Source organism: Rhinatrema bivittatum, chromosome 8 (genome assembly GCF_901001135.1).
Source record: "Rhinatrema bivittatum chromosome 8, aRhiBiv1.1, whole genome shotgun sequence".
Taxonomy (NCBI): domain Eukaryota; kingdom Metazoa; phylum Chordata; class Amphibia; order Gymnophiona; family Rhinatrematidae; genus Rhinatrema; species Rhinatrema bivittatum.
In genome coordinates, this window is record NC_042622.1 from 206,673,615 (window position 1) to 206,693,641 (window position 20,027).

The 20,027-nt window shown below is 45.4% G+C and overlaps 1 protein-coding gene across 2 annotated transcripts; it reads left to right on the forward strand.

The window, feature by feature from the left end:
• Positions 1 to 1,114: 1,114 nt before the first annotated feature.
• On the forward strand, positions 1,115 to 16,386 carry CIDEB (cell death inducing DFFA like effector b). 2 transcript variants are annotated; one of them, XM_029612791.1, is made up of 5 exons: positions 1,115 to 1,263; positions 9,127 to 9,271; positions 12,558 to 12,707; positions 13,981 to 14,171; positions 15,612 to 16,386. In XM_029612791.1, exons 1-5 carry the CDS (start codon positions 1,205 to 1,207, stop codon positions 15,745 to 15,747), a joined length of 681 nt encoding a protein of 226 aa, XP_029468651.1. In that variant the 5' UTR covers positions 1,115 to 1,204; the 3' UTR covers positions 15,748 to 16,386. The 2 variants fall into 2 exon arrangements, with proteins under 2 accessions (XP_029468651.1, XP_029468650.1); XM_029612790.1 differs by lacking the exon at positions 1,115 to 1,263 and adding an exon at positions 2,244 to 2,730 and having other exon boundaries at positions 15,612 to 16,384.
• The last annotated feature ends 3,641 nt before the right edge of the window (positions 16,387 to 20,027 follow it).

A 20,027-nucleotide genomic window follows, 5' to 3' on the forward strand; every position in this document is an offset into this window, starting at 1 on the left:
CATAGCTCACCTCAAAGATGTACCAGTTCTGGACATCTGCAAGGCAGCTACTTGGTCATCTCTGCATACCTTCACAGCTCACTACTGCCTCCGTCAGCAGACTATGTTGATCGCAGCGATGGGAGAAGCAATACTGCGCTTCGCTACACAAACATAAGTGTCTACCATCCAAGGTGGATTCTCTCGCACACCATTCCTTTCAACGTTGAGGGACACCACACGGACTCTAGGTTAAAGATGTGCTCTAGAAATCATTAGCTGGGGACTCCCAGAGATCATGGCTAATTCAGCCTGCTTATCAACAGGAAAAAAGCAAGTTTGTTTACTGTAAACGATGTTTTCCATAGATAGCAGGATGAATTAGCCATGCATCCCCACAGCCTTTTCCTCATTCTGTTTCTATGTGATATCTCTTCTCTATTCGCTGCACATGTATACTTTGCACTAATTGAGGAGAGTTGGGAATTCACGCAGGAATGGTCGCACAGGCGTGCAGAGCACATAAGAACATAAGATATGCCATACTGGGTCAGACCAAGGGTCCATCAAGCCCCAGTATCCTGTTTCCAACAGTGGCCAATCCAAGTCACATGTACCTGGCAGGTACCCAAGCATTAGATAGATCGCAATCTACTATTGCTTATGAATTACTGTAATAGCAGTTTATGGATTTATCCTCTAGGAACATATCCAAACATTTTTTAAACCTACTTACTCTAACTGCTGTAACCACATCCTCTGGCAATGAATTCCAGAACTTAACTATGCACTGAGTGAAAAATGTTTCTTTGATTTGTTTTAAATGAGCTACTTGCTAACTTCATGGAGTGCCCCCTGGTCCTTCTTTTATCTGAGAGAGTAAATAACCGATTTACATTAACCTGTTCAAGTGCTTTCATGATTTCTGCTCTGTATCTATTGAGAGAGTTCCCGTGTCAGGTCGCCAAGGGGATGTCCCTAGAGAGCATGGCTAATTCATCCTGCAATCTACTGAAAACACCGTTTACGGTAAGCAAACTTGCTTTATGTGGGACCCCCCTGGGATTATGTTTTGATTAGGAGGAGGCAGCCCCTCATTTTGCCCCGTTTCTTGTCTCAATTCCCGGATCAGCTTCTACAGTAGCAAAGCCTTGCACCCCAGAAACAACTCTGCAGAGGTGTGGCCCAGGTTGCAGGTGACAATGACGTGTTCCTGAAATTAAACATGAAACAAGACGGAATATCAGAAGTCTTAGGCTCCATCCATCTCTCACCTTTGCCCAGGTTTGTTTAATGATGCAGACCAAAGGTTGGAAGCTTTTATTGCCTGATAGAAAATACTAATAACTCCTCAGTGTGAAATACCCCAGGCCCCAGCACAAAGTCTCTGCTTGGTTTGTGCGCGCAACCTGGCACGCACAAATGTACACCCGATTATATAACATGCATGCGCAGCCGCGTGCATGTTATAAAATCAGCGGTCGGCGCGCGCAAGGGGGTGCACACTAGTGCACCTTGCGTGCACCGAGCCCTCGGGGAGACTAGCTGGCAGAGGTGACTGAACAAATCTTAGCAAATAAGTTCAGGTCCGAAGACAGCATGGCAAAGGTTTATGCAGAAAACGGGCTATGGGTTGTTTTTTTCTGCAATTTCCTGTAAATGTTTCTGCAGATTTTCTGTGTTCCTGTATTATGAACTTACAATTTACGAATGAATAAATATTGTTCTATAATAAACCTTCCAAATTTATATGGACTAACTCTCCAGGTTGTACAACAAAAACTAGGCCAGTATTCGGGGATCCTAAGGTTAAAATCTAGCTGAGAGAGCCATTGGGCACGCTCCGAATTTCTTGGGTGCCACACTCAGTAGCAGAGGCTCTGGATAAAGTTTTGTATTTCCAGTGCTATGCCGGGGCTCTGACCATTTCATCCCATCGGTTCAGAGTTTGGTTCACTAATATTTTCAGCTCCAGAGAATCCATTGGGGGGGGGGGGGGGGGGGGAGTCATTTTGTAACAGCCTGCATAACTTTGGGGGCTGTACCGATTTTCAAAGCGAATTTTTGCGCCTTGAAAATGATCCCACCAGCGCTCCCTGCACCAAAATTACCTGCCGCACTATGCAGGGAGAGCTCTGCCAGCAAAATGTGTGCACATGCTTGTTAAAAAAAAATAATAAAGTGAGTGTGTAAGGTGCAGACTCCGCCTACAACCCACCCCCCAGAACGTCCCTCCTGATGTGCGAGCGGTTTTAGCAGAGCAAGTTTCTACTGTTCTACCTGCATGAATGGCTTTCAAAATGACCCTCCCTCGGTGTGGCTATGCTTTCAGCAAAATCATCCCCTCTCGAAGAAAAATTCCTGAAACCCCCCAGCATTGCTCTGAAACCACTGGGAGGGTGCGCAGACGTCTCCTTTTTGCTGTACTGGCAGTGGAAGAGGCCTGGACTCCGCACAGCATGACTCCTTCTGCGTCCTTGGAGTTTGCTCCTCTGTTTGCGAGTTGTAAGGGACAAAGTTCAGATTCAGGCTCACTGTCTAACAGTACAAGAAGAATCTGCTGCAGTCAAACCTCTCACAAAACACCTCCTGGAACCTGACTCACAATATTAGACGAAACAGCACAAAGATCCAGGTGGCAGGAGCATCTCTCCACGGAGCAGAAGCTACTGGCCCTGCCTTGGGAAAGCCCATGGAGTACTCAAAGGCCAAAGAGTACGTCTCACACCTCTCCCCAGCAACCCTCATCAGGTTGGTTCTACTTTCCTTTATTTGGAACAGCGTGAGGGGGCAGGAGGTGTGGAAGGGAAAGAGAGAGGAAAGATGGGAAAAATAAGAGGGGTCGGTGAAGGGAAGGTGGCTGAGAGAGCTGAAGGACACATGAAGGGAATACAAGAGTTCAGGTGGATGGAAGCGGGAGGGGGGAGGGATGGGCAGGTGGGATACAAGAAGATCAGGAAAGGTGGATGAAGGCAACAAGAGTATGATAAGTGGAAAGTAAGAATGTGGTGCTGGCTAAAAATTAGGGGAAATGGGGATGGACAGAAGGAAAGAGAGAGAGAGAGAGAGGGGACTGGCTGAATGGAAAATAAAAAAGGAAAAGAGAAATAGTGAGGGTAGAAATGGATTGGAAGGATTATTTCATCCCCACATCCTTACTGGTGCATCTTCAGTCCACTTTCACTGGTGAATTCCTCCCACACCCACACATGAATCAAACAGTTATCAACAAGGGCCCTGAACTTGGTGCTTGATGAAACAGATAAGTATGGGAAAATAAGTGTGGGAGCTTGCTGGGCAGACTGGGTAGGCCGATTGGTCTTTTTCTGCCGTCATTTCTATGTTGCTATGTTTCTTTGCTAGAGTATCCCCCCATGTCACCACTGGTATAATGCTCCTGGGCCCTCACTGGTGTATCTCTCCATTTAATTACTGGCATAATGCTCCTGGGCCCTCACTGGAGTATCTCTCCATTTAATTACTGGCATAATGCTCCTGGGCCCTCACTGGAGTAACCGTGTCATCACTGGTATAATGCTCCTGGGCCCTCACTGGTATGTCTCTTCATATCGTCACTGGTCTAATGCTCCTGGGCCCTCACTGGAGTATCTCTCCGTTTAATTACTGGTATAATGCTCCTGGGCCCTCACTGGAGTAACAGTGTTGTCACTGGTATAATGCTCCTGGGCCCTCACTGGAGTAACAGTGTCGTCACTAGTATAATGCTCCTGGGCCCTCACTGGAGTAACAGTGTCGTCACTGGTATAATGCTCCTGGGCCCTCACTGGAGTAACAGTGTCGTCACTGGTATAATGCTCCTGGGCCCTCACTGGAGTATCTCTCTATTTCGGCACTAGTATAATATTCCTGGGCCCTCACTGGCGTATCTTTCCATATTATCACTCGTATAATGCTCCTGGACTCTCACTGGAGTATCTCTTCATGTCATCACTGGTATAATGTTCCTGGGCCTTCACTAGCGTATCTTTCCATATTATCTCTGGTTTAATGCTCCTGGGCTCTCACTGGAGTTTCTCTTCATGTCATCACTGGTATAATGCTCCTGGGCCCCTCACTGGTGAACATGTCATCACTGGTATAATGCTCCTGGGTCCTCCCTGGAGTATCTCTCTATTTCGGCACTAGTATAATATTCCTGGGCTCTCACTTTCCATATAATGCTCATGGCCCTCACTGGAGTTTCTCTCCATGTCAGTGGTATAATGTTCCTGGGCCTTCACTGGCGTATCTTTCCCCTTTGTGTGCCCCTTCTTGCGATGTTTGAGCAACAATAACTAAGAAGAATAGAAAAGAAGCCTATCCGTAGTAACTGCCAAATTTATCTGTTTTCATTTTCACTAAATTGCCAATTAATTTGTTTCCTATTTCAGCAAATTTTTCAACACAATTTGCTTATCTGTCTCTTTTCATCGGTCTCTCTTTACTGCGTTTTCATTTAATTTACAACACTACAATCTCATATTTTGTATAATAATCACTATGGAGATACCCATAATAACCGGACGAGGCATATACGGTGATCTACTATTGAATTATTACAAACGCAAACCACAAAAAAAAGAAAAACAAACCATTGAACCTCCTTAATTAACATAACAAGTTCATCAATGACTCTTCTCTCTTCCTGTCCTCACTTACTCTACTACTTTGCAATGTTCAAGCTATTAGGAAAAAGACTACTATTATTCATGACATTCTGACTGATGAAAAATCAGACTGTTTCCCATCAATTCTCTATGTCCGTCCCCCCCCCCCCCCCCCCCCCCCCCGAGTACCTCCCATTCTCTGAACCCAGACCCAACCGTTGTGGAGGCAGCCTTCTAGCCATCTGCAAAAGTACACTTTTGCCACGTAAGGTGTCCCTTCCCCAGATACTTCAGTTTGAGATCCTTCTGATTGCAACCAATATACTGAACATCTTGCTAGTTTATTCTCCTCCTGGACTAATTTATAATGATCCATCACTTCTCCTTGAAACCATATCCACTCTCCCTCTAGACCTTACAAGAACTGTTATCGCAGGAGACTTCAATATCCATTTTGATAAACTAAATCACCATGTGACAGCCTCTGCATTTTTCAATGCATTATCAGGCCTAGGATGGCACTATTATATTACTGTTCCCACTCAAATTTGGCCACACCTTAGACCAAATATTCTACAATGATGAGTTTATAAAATTGGCCGATTACTAATTTATTTGTATCGTCCATTCCCTGGTCTGATCATAGTCTTATTGAGTTCCGAATTTATCTTAATACCAACTTCTCTAATACATCAAAAGTTCTGACTCATCTGCCTCACAAATGCAAAACAATTATACCGAATCAATTTACATCACTTCTCGCTGACAATATTCCTAGCTCCATCTCACATGTTGCTAACACTACAGTAGAAACTTGGAACAAAATTATATCAACAATCTTAGATACCTTAGCCCCTATTTCTAATTCTCACCATAAATTGAAACACACTGCCCCTTGGTATTCCCTTGAGATAAAAGCACAAAAAACCAAATTACGACAAGCTGAACATATGTGGAGGAAACATAAAACCTCTAATCTTAAAAATCATTTCCATTGTTGCCTCAGAAAATACAGAAAAGTTGTCACTCTAGCAAAAAGAAACTTTTATTGTATAAAAATTCAAGCTGCCAATGGTAACAGCTCCTTTCTATCTGCTATTGTGAAAAAATTAATATCAACACCGTCTCCCAGCTACCCAACACTTAGTAATGACCTCTGTAACCAAATTGCAGTGCACTTCAAACAGAAAATAATTAATATTTCTACAGGTTTTGTAAATTTACCTTACCCAACAGATTTACTGCAAAAAAGAGATAGCACCTGTGTTGCGGATTCGTAGGAGGGAGCGCTAGGGGGTGCTCCCGATTCCGGGAAGAAGTGTACCCTTGGACCTCAGCGAACCAGGAGAGGAGCTTCAAGGAAGCACCAAGGCAGGTGAGATGGGTCCTCCTCTGGGTGAAGACCGGAAGCCCAAGCCCCCGCCGACCTGCACGGCCTCCGGGAGGCCAACCACGCAAGGTTGGTCTCTGAATAGTCCTCCGACCACTCCAAGCCCTTTCGGACCTGCCAGTGGGTAATGGCAGAGGTGGCAGGCTGGACAGGAGGCAGAGGTGGATGAAGACATCTGGCAAGCATGGACACTGGAGACAGAGGTGCTGGAGGAGACGAAGACTCAGGGTTCTGGAAAAGACGAGACTCAGGATACAGATGTAGACAAAGACTTTGGAGCAGACAAAGAGATTTAAAACTCAGAGCGGAGGTATCCAGGCAAGGCTCAAAGCGGCACCACCTTGGACTGAGCTTCGGCAACCCGGCATGATCGACGCACCTGACAGGTCATTCAAAGGAAGGCGAAACTTCCGACCTAGCGTGGAAGACGCAACTGAAGGTCCTTCCGAAGTTGGACTGAGGATGGCCCGCTCGGAGAACACATCCGGAACCAGGACATCCGAGGACGAGAGAAGACTAGGGCATCTGGACAGGCTAAAACATCAGGCCTCCACGGTAAAGGCTCGGGACATCCTCTTTGGACTTCCAGGACACTCACTGAAGGGCAGCGAGGAAGAGCGAGGCAAGGACATCAGCAGACTCTGGACCATGGAAGGACACTGACAAAGAATCATGGAGGAGCCTCAGCCCCGGCTGATGAAGTTATCCCACCGAACACCTTGCACACCCCAGCCGGGGTGGTCGCGGACCACTGAACCACTGCGTGTCCTACACAACCCAGCCAGGCTGGTCGCGGACCATGCAGGGACGGGACGGCGCGGAGCTATGGCAGACATCTGGATGACAGGAACAATAGGAACATGGATGACGACAGGAACATCAGGACACATCTGGAACAGGAGAGACAACAGGAACATCTGGCGGACAACGGGACAAGACAACGGACTTCCAATGAAGAGACCAGAAACATAACAATGAGGGATCCCACAAAGAAAGGAAATGCCAAGCAGGAAGCAGAGAAGTCCTAGGAAGGATTAGCTCCTTGAGATGGCAAGGAGAGAATGAAGGCAGAGCCCTTTTGTAGGGCTGAAGATGACATCACAGGAAGACCTCTCCCACGCTGGCCCTTTAAATATACAGAGGAGGCACGACCCCGCATGTAAGGAGAAGTGGGCAGGACCTTGGACAGCGGTGTCCCTGCCATTGAAGAGTGCAGGAGCAGGAGCTGGACCGTGAACCAGGCCCTGACGTTGGAGGCTGCTCCCTGCCGCAGAAGATAGACCGAGGACAGCTCCAGCCACCAGGAAACACCGGCGCCAGCGGCCTCCGGGCTGCGAGATGAAAAGGACGTCTACGGCTCCTGCCATGAATGGGGACGCCCCAGGACGGCCTCCAGACCGTGTGGGAGCAAGGACTGCGGCCTCCTGGCCGCGGAAGACAGGGCAGACATCAGCTGCCTCCGGGCCGCGAAGGTAAGCGCCTGCTCGCGGCACAGCCCGCGAGCAGGAACGCAACAACCTGGTCCTCTTTCTCTTTCTTAGACATAGAAAGCTTAATCCGAGTCCTTAATATGACTAAAATTTAATTTTCTCCTGTCAATCCATGTCACGGACAATTATTAAAAACACTCACTACATCCACATATGAATTCTTAACTAAGGAGTGCTTCCCTGGCTTTCGTTTTGGCCGCATGTGCCTTCCGCATGCGCACGTTACCTGCTCCTCTCTGGACATTTACATACAAGCTGCTCAGTCATATGCACAACCCCTATGTTCCGTTTTTTTTGTTTTTGCTGGGGGTGCTGTAGTTTGTGTTAAGCACCAATGCCCATAGCCAGTCAGGTTTTCAGGATATCCACAATGAATATGCATGAGGTAAATTTGCATAGATTGAAGATAGTGCATGAAAACTTACCTCATGCATATTCATCGTGGATATCCTGAAAACCCAACTGACTGGGGGGGGGGGGGGGGATAAGTTTTGGAAGCCCCTGGTCTAACTACATAATTATACCTTTCACATTTTCACTAGTGTATTCTTCCATACTCTTCCTGTACATTATCATGTAGAGAGAGCGATTAGATTAGGGTTGCCAGTTCACCCCAGGTCAGTCGTACGGGTTGATCCAATTCCTATTTTGCCCTATTGCGTGCATGGAGTTGTAGGTTCTGATTGCCTTTGGCAGCTTCAGCCACGTTGACTAATAACTTGAATAGGTCAATGGGACAATCAGAACTACAACTCCATACATGCAATGGGGCAAAAGCAGGACAGAATCAAACTTTTCGGTAGACGTGGGGTGAGTTGGCAAGCCTAGGCTAGGTGATTAGGAAAACTCTGGAACGTAACCATTTATCTTTATCTCAGCAATGGCCCTCTCACCAACGCTTTATGCCCGTGATCTCACTGGTGCATCCCTACATGTTCTCACTGATGTATCCTGTAATTTCTGTAAATCCAGGACTCTGGTGCCTAAGCACATATGCACAAATAACTTTCATAAAACCTGCAGTTCACTTACTGATATGAATTCCACAGAAACCAACAATGTGATAAAGCTCCAGGTCTCCTTCTTGGCTAGTGTCCATGTAAGAAGCAATCTGGTTTATTTTATTATTATACTGTACACACTGTGTGTGTACTTTTATGCACATAGGAGAGAGGGTTGTTTTTTTTGGGGGGGGGAGGAGGGGGGGAGTGTTCTCCAAGCAGGGCTGGGACCTAAGTGCATACATCTTGATTTTAAAACGTGTGTATATTCTCTCAGCTAAAGTACATGTAAATAGCAGGTGAAACTGTGCTCACGGAGTTTTGCCGGGACAAGTTTCAAAGTAGACTTATGCTTGCAAACCTGCTTTGAAAAATGGTGTGACCTGTGTGCATATTTGCTGGCTAATATGCACATGATGTTATAAAATGAGCTCCTTTACGTATACTAGTTTATCGGGGTATTCAATTTAATGTATACCTTTAAATGAATTACAAACCATTTTTAACCAGTACTGATGATGTGGAAGTTATTATTAGGTTGGGGGACTTTGCTGCTTTTGTCAGTATTCTGTGGGGAAGATGCTGAATGGGCTTTCCTTGGTCATAGACTCCTGCCTTCTCACAGGGGTATCACTCCTGTGCTTTCTGATTTCTTGTAGGTCTGTCTCCTCAGTTAGCTCACAGCTTACAAAGAGGGTCTGGTCTTCCTCACCCCCACCTCAAAAGCCTTTCAGGATTTGCAACCATGACCGAAGCACCAGGAAAGGGGTCACTGCTGGAACTCTGCGAGAGCTGATTGCTAAGGTAGGTTTGCAAAGCACTGGGAGTATGATTGTGGGTTCCCATCACCATTTATTTACAGCTGTATACTAGAGCAGTGGCCCCCAACCCTGTCCTGGGGGCCACCAGCCAGTCGGATTTTCAGGATATCCACAATGAATATGCATGAGAGAAAATCTGCATGCACTGCCACCATAACATACAAATTTTCTCTTATGCATATTCATTGTGGATATCCTGAAAACCTGACTGGCTGGTGGGCCCCCAGGACAGGGTTGAGGACCACTGTACTAGAGCAGGGATTCTCAATGCAGTGCTTAGGACACACATAGGTTTTCAGGATATCCACAATACATTTGCATATACTCCAAAATATGCAAATCTATCTCATGCATATTCATTGTGGATATCCTGAAAACCTGATTGGATGTGGTGTCTCTAGGACAGATTTGGGAAGCCCTGCATTATATGTAAAGTTATCTCATGCATACTCACTGAAGATACCCTGAAAACTTGGCTAGCTAAGTGTGGCCCATGGAGTGGGTTGAGGCTCCCTAGTCTAGATTAGAGTCAGGCATCTTCTGGGGGTGTTGACTATATTACAAGAGGAATTATATGCAGGGATTATACTATTAAAGAGGTGGCCAATTCCAGTGCCCGAGAGCCACAAATGAGTCTGATTTGCAGGATATCCACAACGAATATGCATGAGATACATTTGCATTCAGTGGAAGCAGTGCATGCATATTCATTGTGGATATCCTGCAAATCAGGCCCATTTGTGGCTCTCGAGGACTGGACTTGGCTACCCCTGTACGATTACATAACTTTGGATGATCCTACCTGGGTTTATTGTATGGAGGATTGCCAGCTAGGGATATGTGGTCATTTCATGTTGTTTTGAAAACAAAAGAACAAAGCCTAAAGTTTGTGTACCTTTTTGTTTTGTTTCACGATGGGTACTCCCCCTATAAAAAATACTGCACCGCCAGTCTACAAATAAAGCCCCTCTTTCCCCCACCATCCCCCCCTCCCCAATGATAAGAGTCCAAAGAGGTGTGCAGGAGCATCCCTAATTGCATTTGCATTATTTAAACATGGCGCTAGCTGACCGGAGGCCGGTGCCATGGTGCCAGCTAGTACCATTTTTAAATACTTCAGCAATAGGGCAGAAGCAACTGGGGGATCCTTCCTGCCCCTCTTTGGATCTGTACCATTGCAGGAGGGAGCGTGGGGTCTACGGGCAGCCTGCAGGAGGGTCCCAGCATGGGAGAAGGTCCAGAAGAGTGGGGGATGGCTTGAGAGATTTTTTTCTTTTTTTAATAATCAAATGGCACAGGTTGGGGTTTTAGTATCTGCTGCCAATAGTGTGCACACAAAATACAAACAAGAAAAAAACCCCGGTGAAATGAAGCCCATCCTCATCAACAACATGAAATGAACAAAAAAAAAAAAAAAGATGCACACCCTTACTGCCAGCTGGCTCCATTTTTTTCCTGGACAGGCTTTCCAGTTCTGGTTTTACCTCACTGCATACATGGACTTGTATTCTTACTTTTCTTAAGGAAATCAGACCTCCAAATGTATGCATGCAAGGGTAAAAGCAAGGGCTGGGTCGAGCTGTCCTGAAATAAAGAGTCAGCTGGCAGCCCGCTCTCAGAGATGGTTCTTCTGCCGCTCTTCATTTTGCCAGTACACTTCTTCTGCCGACAGTTGAGTAGGGTTGCTGTTCTGGTCCAGGCCTGTCTACCTCTGTATCAGCTGACTTGGTTTCTCTCTCTCCCCTTCAGCAGCAAAAGATACACAGAGCATAAAAAGCCCCAAGAAAGATTGTTTTGTGTGCTTTGGAACACTCTGCCTGCCCATGTAGGAGGCATTACTGACTTCTATAGCTGCCTTCTTGTCTTAACACCGCACACGGGAACGCTATTCCACTGTAGTACAAGTTGAGAAAACCAATTATGACTAGTCTCTCTGGCACCGGACCAAGCTTTTCTATAGGCACAGAGCGGACTGGCTTAGTAGTAGCTCTTGTACTGTAGATACCCAATCAACCATAGCAGCACCCTTCTACTTATGTTAAATCAAAAGGCTTCCCAAAAGAAAAGTCAAAATCCTACTAGATGAATTGGAAGAAGATGGGTAGCCCAAAGAACAGCTTTATTGCTTAAGTATGAGGAGGCGGTGATGAGGTGTTTTGCTGGGATGATGAGAAGAGATGAATTGCCTGGAGGGGCAGAGATGGTTTCTTTAACCACAGCATTGGCACGCTGCTCCTCTCCTAAAAGTTCCCCACATTTAATGGGCGTCTCCAGGAACTTACCCGATCTCTTTCTTAATAGGCTTTAGATATTGGTGGGGGTACGCTTCAGTGGGAAGACGAGACATTCACCATTTTTCATACATGCTTATTTCAAAATAAAGGGTTAGGAGCGGGAGCAGAATAGGCAGGAATGGAGTGTGCAGCATTTCTGGAAGGTTGGCTGCTCCCTGGAGATGATCTGACAAGCAGTGCATGACGAGGGTCATTTTATAACTGTGTGGGCTGGCGAGGAGTCTGCGCCTACCTTTTATGCACAGACGTTCAAAGTGGACATAGGCGCTTAACTTCACTTTGAAAATGTGCACATAAGGGCCATGCTATGCGCTCACCCTCACCCATACAAAGGTATTCCTGCTCTGTAACTTGCACAGGTGCACAGTCCCTGCTCTGCCTGCCAGAATGCCTGTCCCCGGTGCACATAAAAGTACATGCAAAACCAGGTTACGTGTGTACTGTTATGTACTCCAAGCCCCTAGCTGGTTTGTAACAGACATTTGTGGGCATAAAACCACATGTTTTGCACTGAAATGGCTTTGAAAATCAGGCTGCATAAAACAGAGGTGAAATTTACCATAAGACTGGGGCATCTCAAGTTTATTATTATTATTAAGCTTTATTTTTAAGTGCCTTATTGTTAACCGTTGTGACGGCTTCTAGCTTAACGACGGTATAGAAAAGAGTTTAAATAAATAAATACAATTATTTGACTTTTTTATATTCTGCTTTTCACCCTTTTTTCAGCATTTCAAAGCAGATTACATTCAGGTACTATAGTATTCCAGTACCGTCCTAGCTACAGCTCTTGAGCAGGCCTGTTTACCATCTTACTGCCTTGCTATCTCTCTCTTTCTCTCATTGGTAGAATCAACTCGCTTTACTGGCATGACAAGTCCTCAAGTATTGGCAAAGCAATTCAGAATATTAATCTGCAACCTATGGTAGCAGAATTCCAGGAAAGTCTCTGTGCTTCTCTGTTTATCATTTTAGGCTATGGATGCTATGCTGATCACAGGGATAATTTCTCTGGTTTTGGAAGAAGATGGAACCCTGGTGGACAATGAGGATTTCTTTGAGATGATTGATGACAACACAGCATTCATGATTCTGGAGAAAGGGCAGAAATGGAGCTCAGTAAAGGTCTGGATACTTCAGGAGGTTTAATTAGTGATTGCAAGCCTGGCTAGAAGGTGTGTGCCTGGAGGTGTGAGCGTTAGCTTATGTGCAGGGCCAGGTTTAAGAGGTTTGCACCCATAGGCAGGGTTGGAGAGTAGGGGGGTGGGAGATGCTGGTAATTGGAAAGTAGGAGAAGTCCCTTCCTCCACCACCTCCCAAAGTGCCTTAACAGCACCTGTTTGATATAGATTGCTGGAGCAGGCTCTCCTTGGCACGTTGCATTCCCATTTGGCCTAGGTATTTGGTGCTTTGGCACCTTCAAAAATTTGGCACCCTAGGCAATTGCCTATGCCTAAATCTAGGCCTACTAACGTGCACCTTCCTTCAGTCAAGAGGCTGCCAATGAAGAGTGGGTGACTCGCCAGAATGATGGCTACTGCCTGGAGTCAATACCCTTATTAAATAAACATACACAGGCTTACGGTGACTCCAACATCGCTCTAAGCTTCAACAGCAAGAGGAAATGTGGAAAAAAGGATTCACACTCACAAAGAGGGGAGTAGCTGGGTTGTTACCGCGGTTACTACCCCAAATCAAATAAGCCTGATACTTCACTTTCAATGCATATACAGCAAAGTTCTCTGATTCAACGGCAGGGGAGAAGAAAAACTGATACTTCACACATCCAGCAGAGCTCTCTGCTTCAACGGCAGGGGAGAAGAAAAGAGGGTTCGCACTCACAAAGCGGGGAGTAGCTGGCTTGTTACGGCGGTTACTACCCCAAACCAAATGTGCCTGATACTTCACTTTCGATGCACATCCAGCATGGCTCTCTGCTTCAACAGCATGGGAGAAGACTTATACGTCACGCATATCCAGCATAGCTCCCTGCTTCAACGGCAGGGGAGAAGAAAAACAACCAATAAGGGCTAATAACATAGTCTGGGTAAAACAAATAAGCATGGGTGCAGCTTGCTTATTGCGGCGGCTACTACCCCTAACAAATCAAGCTAGATATTTCACTTGGATGCAGCTCCATCACTGCTCTCTACATTAAAGGTGGGGGTGGAAGGGAAATAGAACCAAGAGCTAAGAGAAACAGATAAGTATGAGAGAAAATATGTGTGAAGCTTGCTGGGCAGACTAGATGGGCCATTTGGTCTTCTTCTGCCGTCATTTCTATGTTTCTATCTGCTCCGAACATTGTGCTATTCCATTCTCTGAACAGTCTCTCTGTATTTAATACAGAGCCATGTGCTGTCCTGTTCCTTAAATAAGCTTCTTCTATCTGTCCTAGAGTCGAGTGCTGTCCTATTCTCTGAATTCAGATAAACCCAGAAATAGCAAGGATATTGCACGAATCACATTTGACATCTACAAACTGAACCCTCGGGACCTTTTTGGAAGTCTTAATATCAAGGCTACCTTCTATGGATTATATTCTATGAGCTGCGACTTCAGGTGTCTGGGGCCCAAGAAATTCCTCAGGTGAGTTTCCTTCTGTTCTAAGTCAGCCTCTACTCACAGTAACATACACAGCAGAGATTGTAAAAATAAGGTTCAACCTTCTTCAGCTGTCTCTGACCACCATCTAGTGGCGATCTAGGAGAAAGCAAAATGAAACACTATTAAAAAGGCTTTTGGTTGCACTTTTGAAGGCTTCTCATTCTTCTTCTTTGAAAGTCTAGTCTTGTGGTATATTAAAATAAATTTGAATTCTTCCATCCATTGAGTGTTGAGGGCAAGAACATGGAATAGCTATAAGCTCTTGCTTCTACAATGCTTGTGTGTTCATTTGTACTTTTGTTTTTTTTGTTAGCAATATGTATCCACCACTGACTTTCTAGACCAGTTGTAGCTTCAGCAAAGCTCTGTTATCCAGTGAAATTGAGGATAATCCACAGTAATCTTCATGGTTACTGCAACAGCTTTATGGGAAACCCACACCATCCTTGTCCCATTTCTGCATCCCATGAATGAGGGCATGGGGTTGGATGTACAGAATTATGGTCACCATAGCCTGAAAAATGGCATTTCCATGGATCAGCATTTGAAATCGATGCAGATCATCATGCCCACTAATCCTTTATTCTCCAGGAACTGATCCAAAGCCTTCTTCAACAGAGCCAAGCTTTATAAAATACATGGAAGACCTTATCCTTAACTTCCAAACTTCCCCAAGTGAAGATAAAGTTGTAGAGCACTGGCCTCAAGTCTCACCCCGTCTTATGGTTACTCCTGTGACGCAAGACTTGCTCACAGGCAATTGCTTCTTCACGCTATTTAGCTGGAAAGTTCCAGAAAAGGGAAGGAGTGTATAGGCAGAAGAAGAGAAATATCAGAGGATGCTGCAGAGGTCTAATATAGCAGAGCCCTGCCTTTCTGAGGTTTATAATAGTGAAAATAATTAAAGGAGCCAGGGTCAGCTTTCAAAATTGATAAACAGTGATATTTCCTCAGAAATTAAATACAAAGTAAACAAGAAAGAGATATCATCATGCGTTACATTTTTATACCTGACAGTCCCATTGGTTAAAACCTTTTTTCCCCCCAGTACTGCTGCTGTGTCACAGAGGAGGGGGTGGGGGAGGAAGGAACTCCTTTTACCCAAAGCAAAAGGGGCTTCCCAATAACTCCCAGGTATCAGGTACCCCTCCACCGTACCCTTCAGCTCACCCCCCGTCAGTACCCCTACACCAGTCCATCTGGGTAGCCCCCAATTAACATTTCTTCGGTCTCCTATGCCATCAACATCACTCTACACCAGAGCTTGCAGCTCCCCTTTAGTCACTGCTTGCAGACCATTGCCAACAGCACCACCTGAGGGGAGGGACTGGCATTGCAAGCAACGACAGATCTTGTTTCTGTGCTCACCCAGGGGCTCTCTTGGGGCTTCCTCCGTCACTCACAGTGGTATCTTTTCCACAGAGAAATTCTGCGACTCCTGTCCTCTATGATGCAGGGTGTGGGTCACCTCCTCCTGACAACATCCAACTACTTGCGACGGGTCATTGAGGGTCCTGATCACTGGCATCCTGCAAGGATCACCGTATACAAAGACTGAGCACCTGCTGAAGCCAAGATCGCAGCCACCTTCTGCTGATAATCTCACAATGGGGGGGGCTTATACATCCACCTGATGTTTGCGTGAAGGGAACTATTCCTCTCCAAAACACCAAAATGTTCTTATTGTGGGGAATATTCCTTCCGCCAGATGTTTGTGTGACTAGAAATATCCCTTCTTTCAGATGCTGCTGGGGCAAGAAACACACCCACTATCCCCTTCCCTGAAATGGAAGATGTAATCCATACGAGAACTGATTTAACCTAACCCTGCAGCACTTCCCTTTTCTACTGCTGAGATTGTTGCTAGGATAGTGAAAGTATTCTCCCTTTACATTTATTAGCAGTTTCTGCCCAGGGAAGATAGCCTTCCTTGCTGTTTCATCAGTCCATGCTATCTAACAAAGCTGTGGAGGCGACAAAACAGAATTAGAAGCCAAATGTCTGATCTGGATTCTTTATTAGACAGAGACAAAAATCTTTAGACAAGCCCAACTCAGGCCGAGTTTCGCCCTCTTACAATGGGGCTGCATCAGGGGCTCAGCTTTATCATTTTAGAATTTCTGAGTGTCCGGGTTGAAAATTCTAATTGTGCATCAAATGGTCTCTGGCAGATAATATTATCCTGTGCCGCAGAAAAAAACAACGTTCTCCAATGGATTTGGTGCGCTGAAGATATTTAATCTCGTAGCAGCATCAACCTGTCTTTTTTCGATCGTGAAAAGACAGAGGTTTTTTCTAATAATACTGCGGCACAGGATAATATTATCTGCCAGAGACCATTTGATGCACAATTAGAATTTTCAACCCGGACACTCAGAAATTCTAAAATGATAAAGCTGAGCCCCTGATGCAGCCCCATTGTAAGAGGGCGAAACTTGACCTGAGCTGGGCTTGTCTAAAGATTTTTGTCTCTGTCTAATAAAGAATCCAGATCGGACATTTGGCTTCTAATTCTGTTTTGTTGCCCCTTGGGAAGATAGCAGCCAACTTCAGCATTAGTGGACTTCACAAAGGAAAATAAAAATATAACTGAATTATTTTTTTTTCCATAAAAATGCAAGTTGAGTTTTGTGTTTATTTCAGAGGAACCGTTCCAGTGTAAAAAATGGACCTTGCCATTAGCCAATCAGAAATCCTGCATCCCAACTCTACCAAGAAGTCAATTATAATGCAATAAGGAGGTGAAAGGCATGTGGCCCTGGTTATCCTGCCCCCCAGAAAAGAAGTGGCAAATGGACCGATTCAAACTAATTAACAGTCACTCTAGCTCTGAAGAGGGACCAAGGCTTCATGAAACTGTTATCAGATCCTGCTGTCTCTTCCCACTTACTGTACTATAATGCTATTAATGCTCTCTCCACACCAGGTCCTGCCTGATCCAATGCCTTCTCTTTGTTCTATTTATATTTTACCCATCTCCTCTACCTCAGTTCATGCATATGGCAAAGTGGCCACCGTCCTCAAAAGCTCGTACATCAATACATTATCTCTCGACGCCGGTCTTTTTTTTAAAGATAGGAGCCATGTAGAGGAAGGGCTGTGCAAGCTGTAGGTGCTGCCATAGCTGGAACAGGCAATGGACAGCATCAAACAGGGAGAGAGGACTAGAAGAGCCAGACAAAAGTAAAGGTCAAACACTGCAGTAACAATCGTTTTAATCTCTTCTTAAACTTGCCAATGACTGACACAAATTAATTATTTCACGTGTTTTTTTACTTTCATTCTGTAAATTAAGTAGCGTCTCTCTCTCTCTCTCGCTATTGCTCTCTCAATGATGCAACCTTTAATGGCAAATAAAATAGCTTTCCGGGCTACTCGCTTCCTGTTTCCACACAGCAGCAGGTCTGTTTCTTTTTGTTTGGTAAAATAACAGCTGGACTGCTTCTCAATCTGTAAAAGGCTTAGGTCAGCAGAGGGCCGGAGTTTGATTCTCAGGTTGTGTCTTCTGCCGGGGCTGGGGATGCTGGAGGCAGCACTGGCAGCCCCCGCTGCAGAGAGGGAGGTCCGGTCATTATGCAATGGCGACACCTAGAGGCCGGACTTTCAGCCCATGATTGCAGGGTTCTGGAGGGAGCCCTCAGCTGAGGATGGTTGTTATAAATGAGGCAGGAGGGGGAGATAAAATAGGAGACAAATCCCCAGCTAATTTTGAATGAAATCTCCTACTGCTGTAGTCAGAGAGAGGCTGGTTCTGACCGAGCTGGAAACTCAAAGGAGCAGGAGGAAACCATTAAAACCCAAAAAGGTGAGAGACTACAGAGGCAATGGAGACAAGCAAAATCAGGGTGAAAGTGCAAGCAGATGTACTACAGGGGTACCATACAGCATCTGGGTGGTTGAGGTCATTATTTTCCCAGGGTTGGTCATTGTAGTTGGTCGGGGGGAAGGGAAGTCCTGCCAATAGCCTAGTTCTGTTGCTTTCATATTAAAACCATAATGGTAATAATTTTCAAAACTGCCTGCACCCGATGCAAAATTTGCAGGTATTTTACATGGGGGCCTTGCACCAATTTTCAAAGGGAAACATGGGATAAGGGAGGTGCTGGGAATAGACAAAGTATGAAGGCCAATCAGGATGACCCTGAGCTTCACTGATAATTGCTCTGGGTAAAAGGAACCTGCAGAGATTTTCCCCTGCTTCTTCCTCCATGGAAGACGACGCCATGCATGACCTCCCCTCACCCCAGTAACACCTCTGCATAATGCAGGGAGTTTAATGGATGTACGTTTTACCCACATTGAGATGGGGGGGGGGGCATTTTAAAACATCTAATTTACCCAGGTAAACGGGCATTAATCCAGAAACCAAGCTCAAAAATTGACCTTAATTTGCACTCACTTCCTGTTTTTCCCATCTTTCTCTCTGAAATTTGGCAGAATGGGTTATGTTCCCAATCTCTCCTCGTCTACCAAATTTCAGAAAAATCAGTTCACGGGTTGTCAGGGAAAATATACAACCTTGAGGTTCAAACATTTTTCCAGACATAAAAAAAAATAAAAAATCTATTCTTGGAAATTAATTGTGTGAAATAGACTTAACGTGGTTGTAAGCCAATAAAACACAAACAAAAGAGAAGGTAAGACTAGGCTGGAACACAGCCACAACTTTTAATATCAAATATGGCACCTCAGAGGTTTAGTCATAAGTAGAAACCATCTGCATTTTTATTTAATTCACTTCTTCCTTTCTCCAGATCATTTATAAAAATGCCAATGCACACAGGTCCCCATCCAGACCTCTGGTGCATCTCACTAATACCTTTCTCCGTTTGGGAAGCCAGTGGCAGAGGATGGGTGCTGCTATGGTTGGATTAGAGCAGAGGTGGTTAAAAATGGAGGGGGGCAATGCCAGAGGGAGATGAATGAAGTCTTAGGGCCATGTAAGCGCCAACAGAGGCCACGATCAAGTACAGCTTTCCCCTGACAGAAACTTGCTGTAGGCGGGGTTCTTACCTTACAATCTGCAGGAACGCACTGTAAGCAGAGATTTGTCGTGGAAAAGCTGCAAGTGGATGGCTCTCAAGACCTAATGAAAGTAACCTCAGCCCAAGCACTAGTAAGCTGTAAGCATCCAACCCTGAGAGTAAGTGGGACTGAATTACACTTTTACTTTAGAGCAGCAGGGATTTCCACCTTCACTGCTCAAAGTGGCAATCAAGGTGAATGTTACTTTGGGCAGTCACTGACTGAAAAAGCAGAGGAAGTGTCTAAAGGCAGGCAGACAGAATAAGTTAGACGTGTGTAATTTCTATATATGGGACCCAAAGGTTCCCGCAGCAGAGGGGCAGATATGACCAGAGGAAGCTTAGTAGAGTAGTGTATTAAAGACCTACCCCAACGGATAGGGGCTCAGACGTTTGAGCAATAAACCAGAGGCTCAGAAGGTTTTTGGATTCTTTCACATGAGGATTCAGCGGTTCCAGGATCGAGTCGCTGGGTTCATCATGGAGCAAGTGCTGGAAAAGCCCATGAAGAGGGATCCAGGTGCAATTCTGGAAGGGAGGAGTGTAAAACATCCAGCTCCGCTGGGATTTGCTTTTTCCAGGGGTTGTGTATAATCTGACAAGGACACAAAGGAACCAGGGAGGATCCAGTGTGTGAAAGTGCAGGTCTGCCCCCAGGGGCAACTTTTCAAGTTAGTTTTTTAACCAGAGGAAGGAGAGAGGAGAGGTTTAGGACAGAAGGAATAATCAACTTATTCAGACTGTGGTCGTTCTCAGAAACTCAGCAGTGACAGCGAGCCACAGCTGGAGTCAAGGAGATTTAGGTACAAACGGG

Excerpts from the sequence above, each read along its gene's own strand:
- CIDEB (XM_029612791.1), top strand. The coding sequence starts at position 1,205 with ATGAAACAAGACGGAATATCAGAAGTCTTAGGCTCCATCCATCTCTCA. Across the intron at positions 1,264-9,126 it reads CATCTCTCACCTTTGCCCAG|GTCTGTCTCCTCAGTTAGCT; the intron begins GTTTGTTTAATG and ends GATTTCTTGTAG. Across the intron at positions 12,708-13,980 it reads AGAAATGGAGCTCAGTAAAG|AGTCGAGTGCTGTCCTATTC; the intron begins GTCTGGATACTT and ends TATCTGTCCTAG.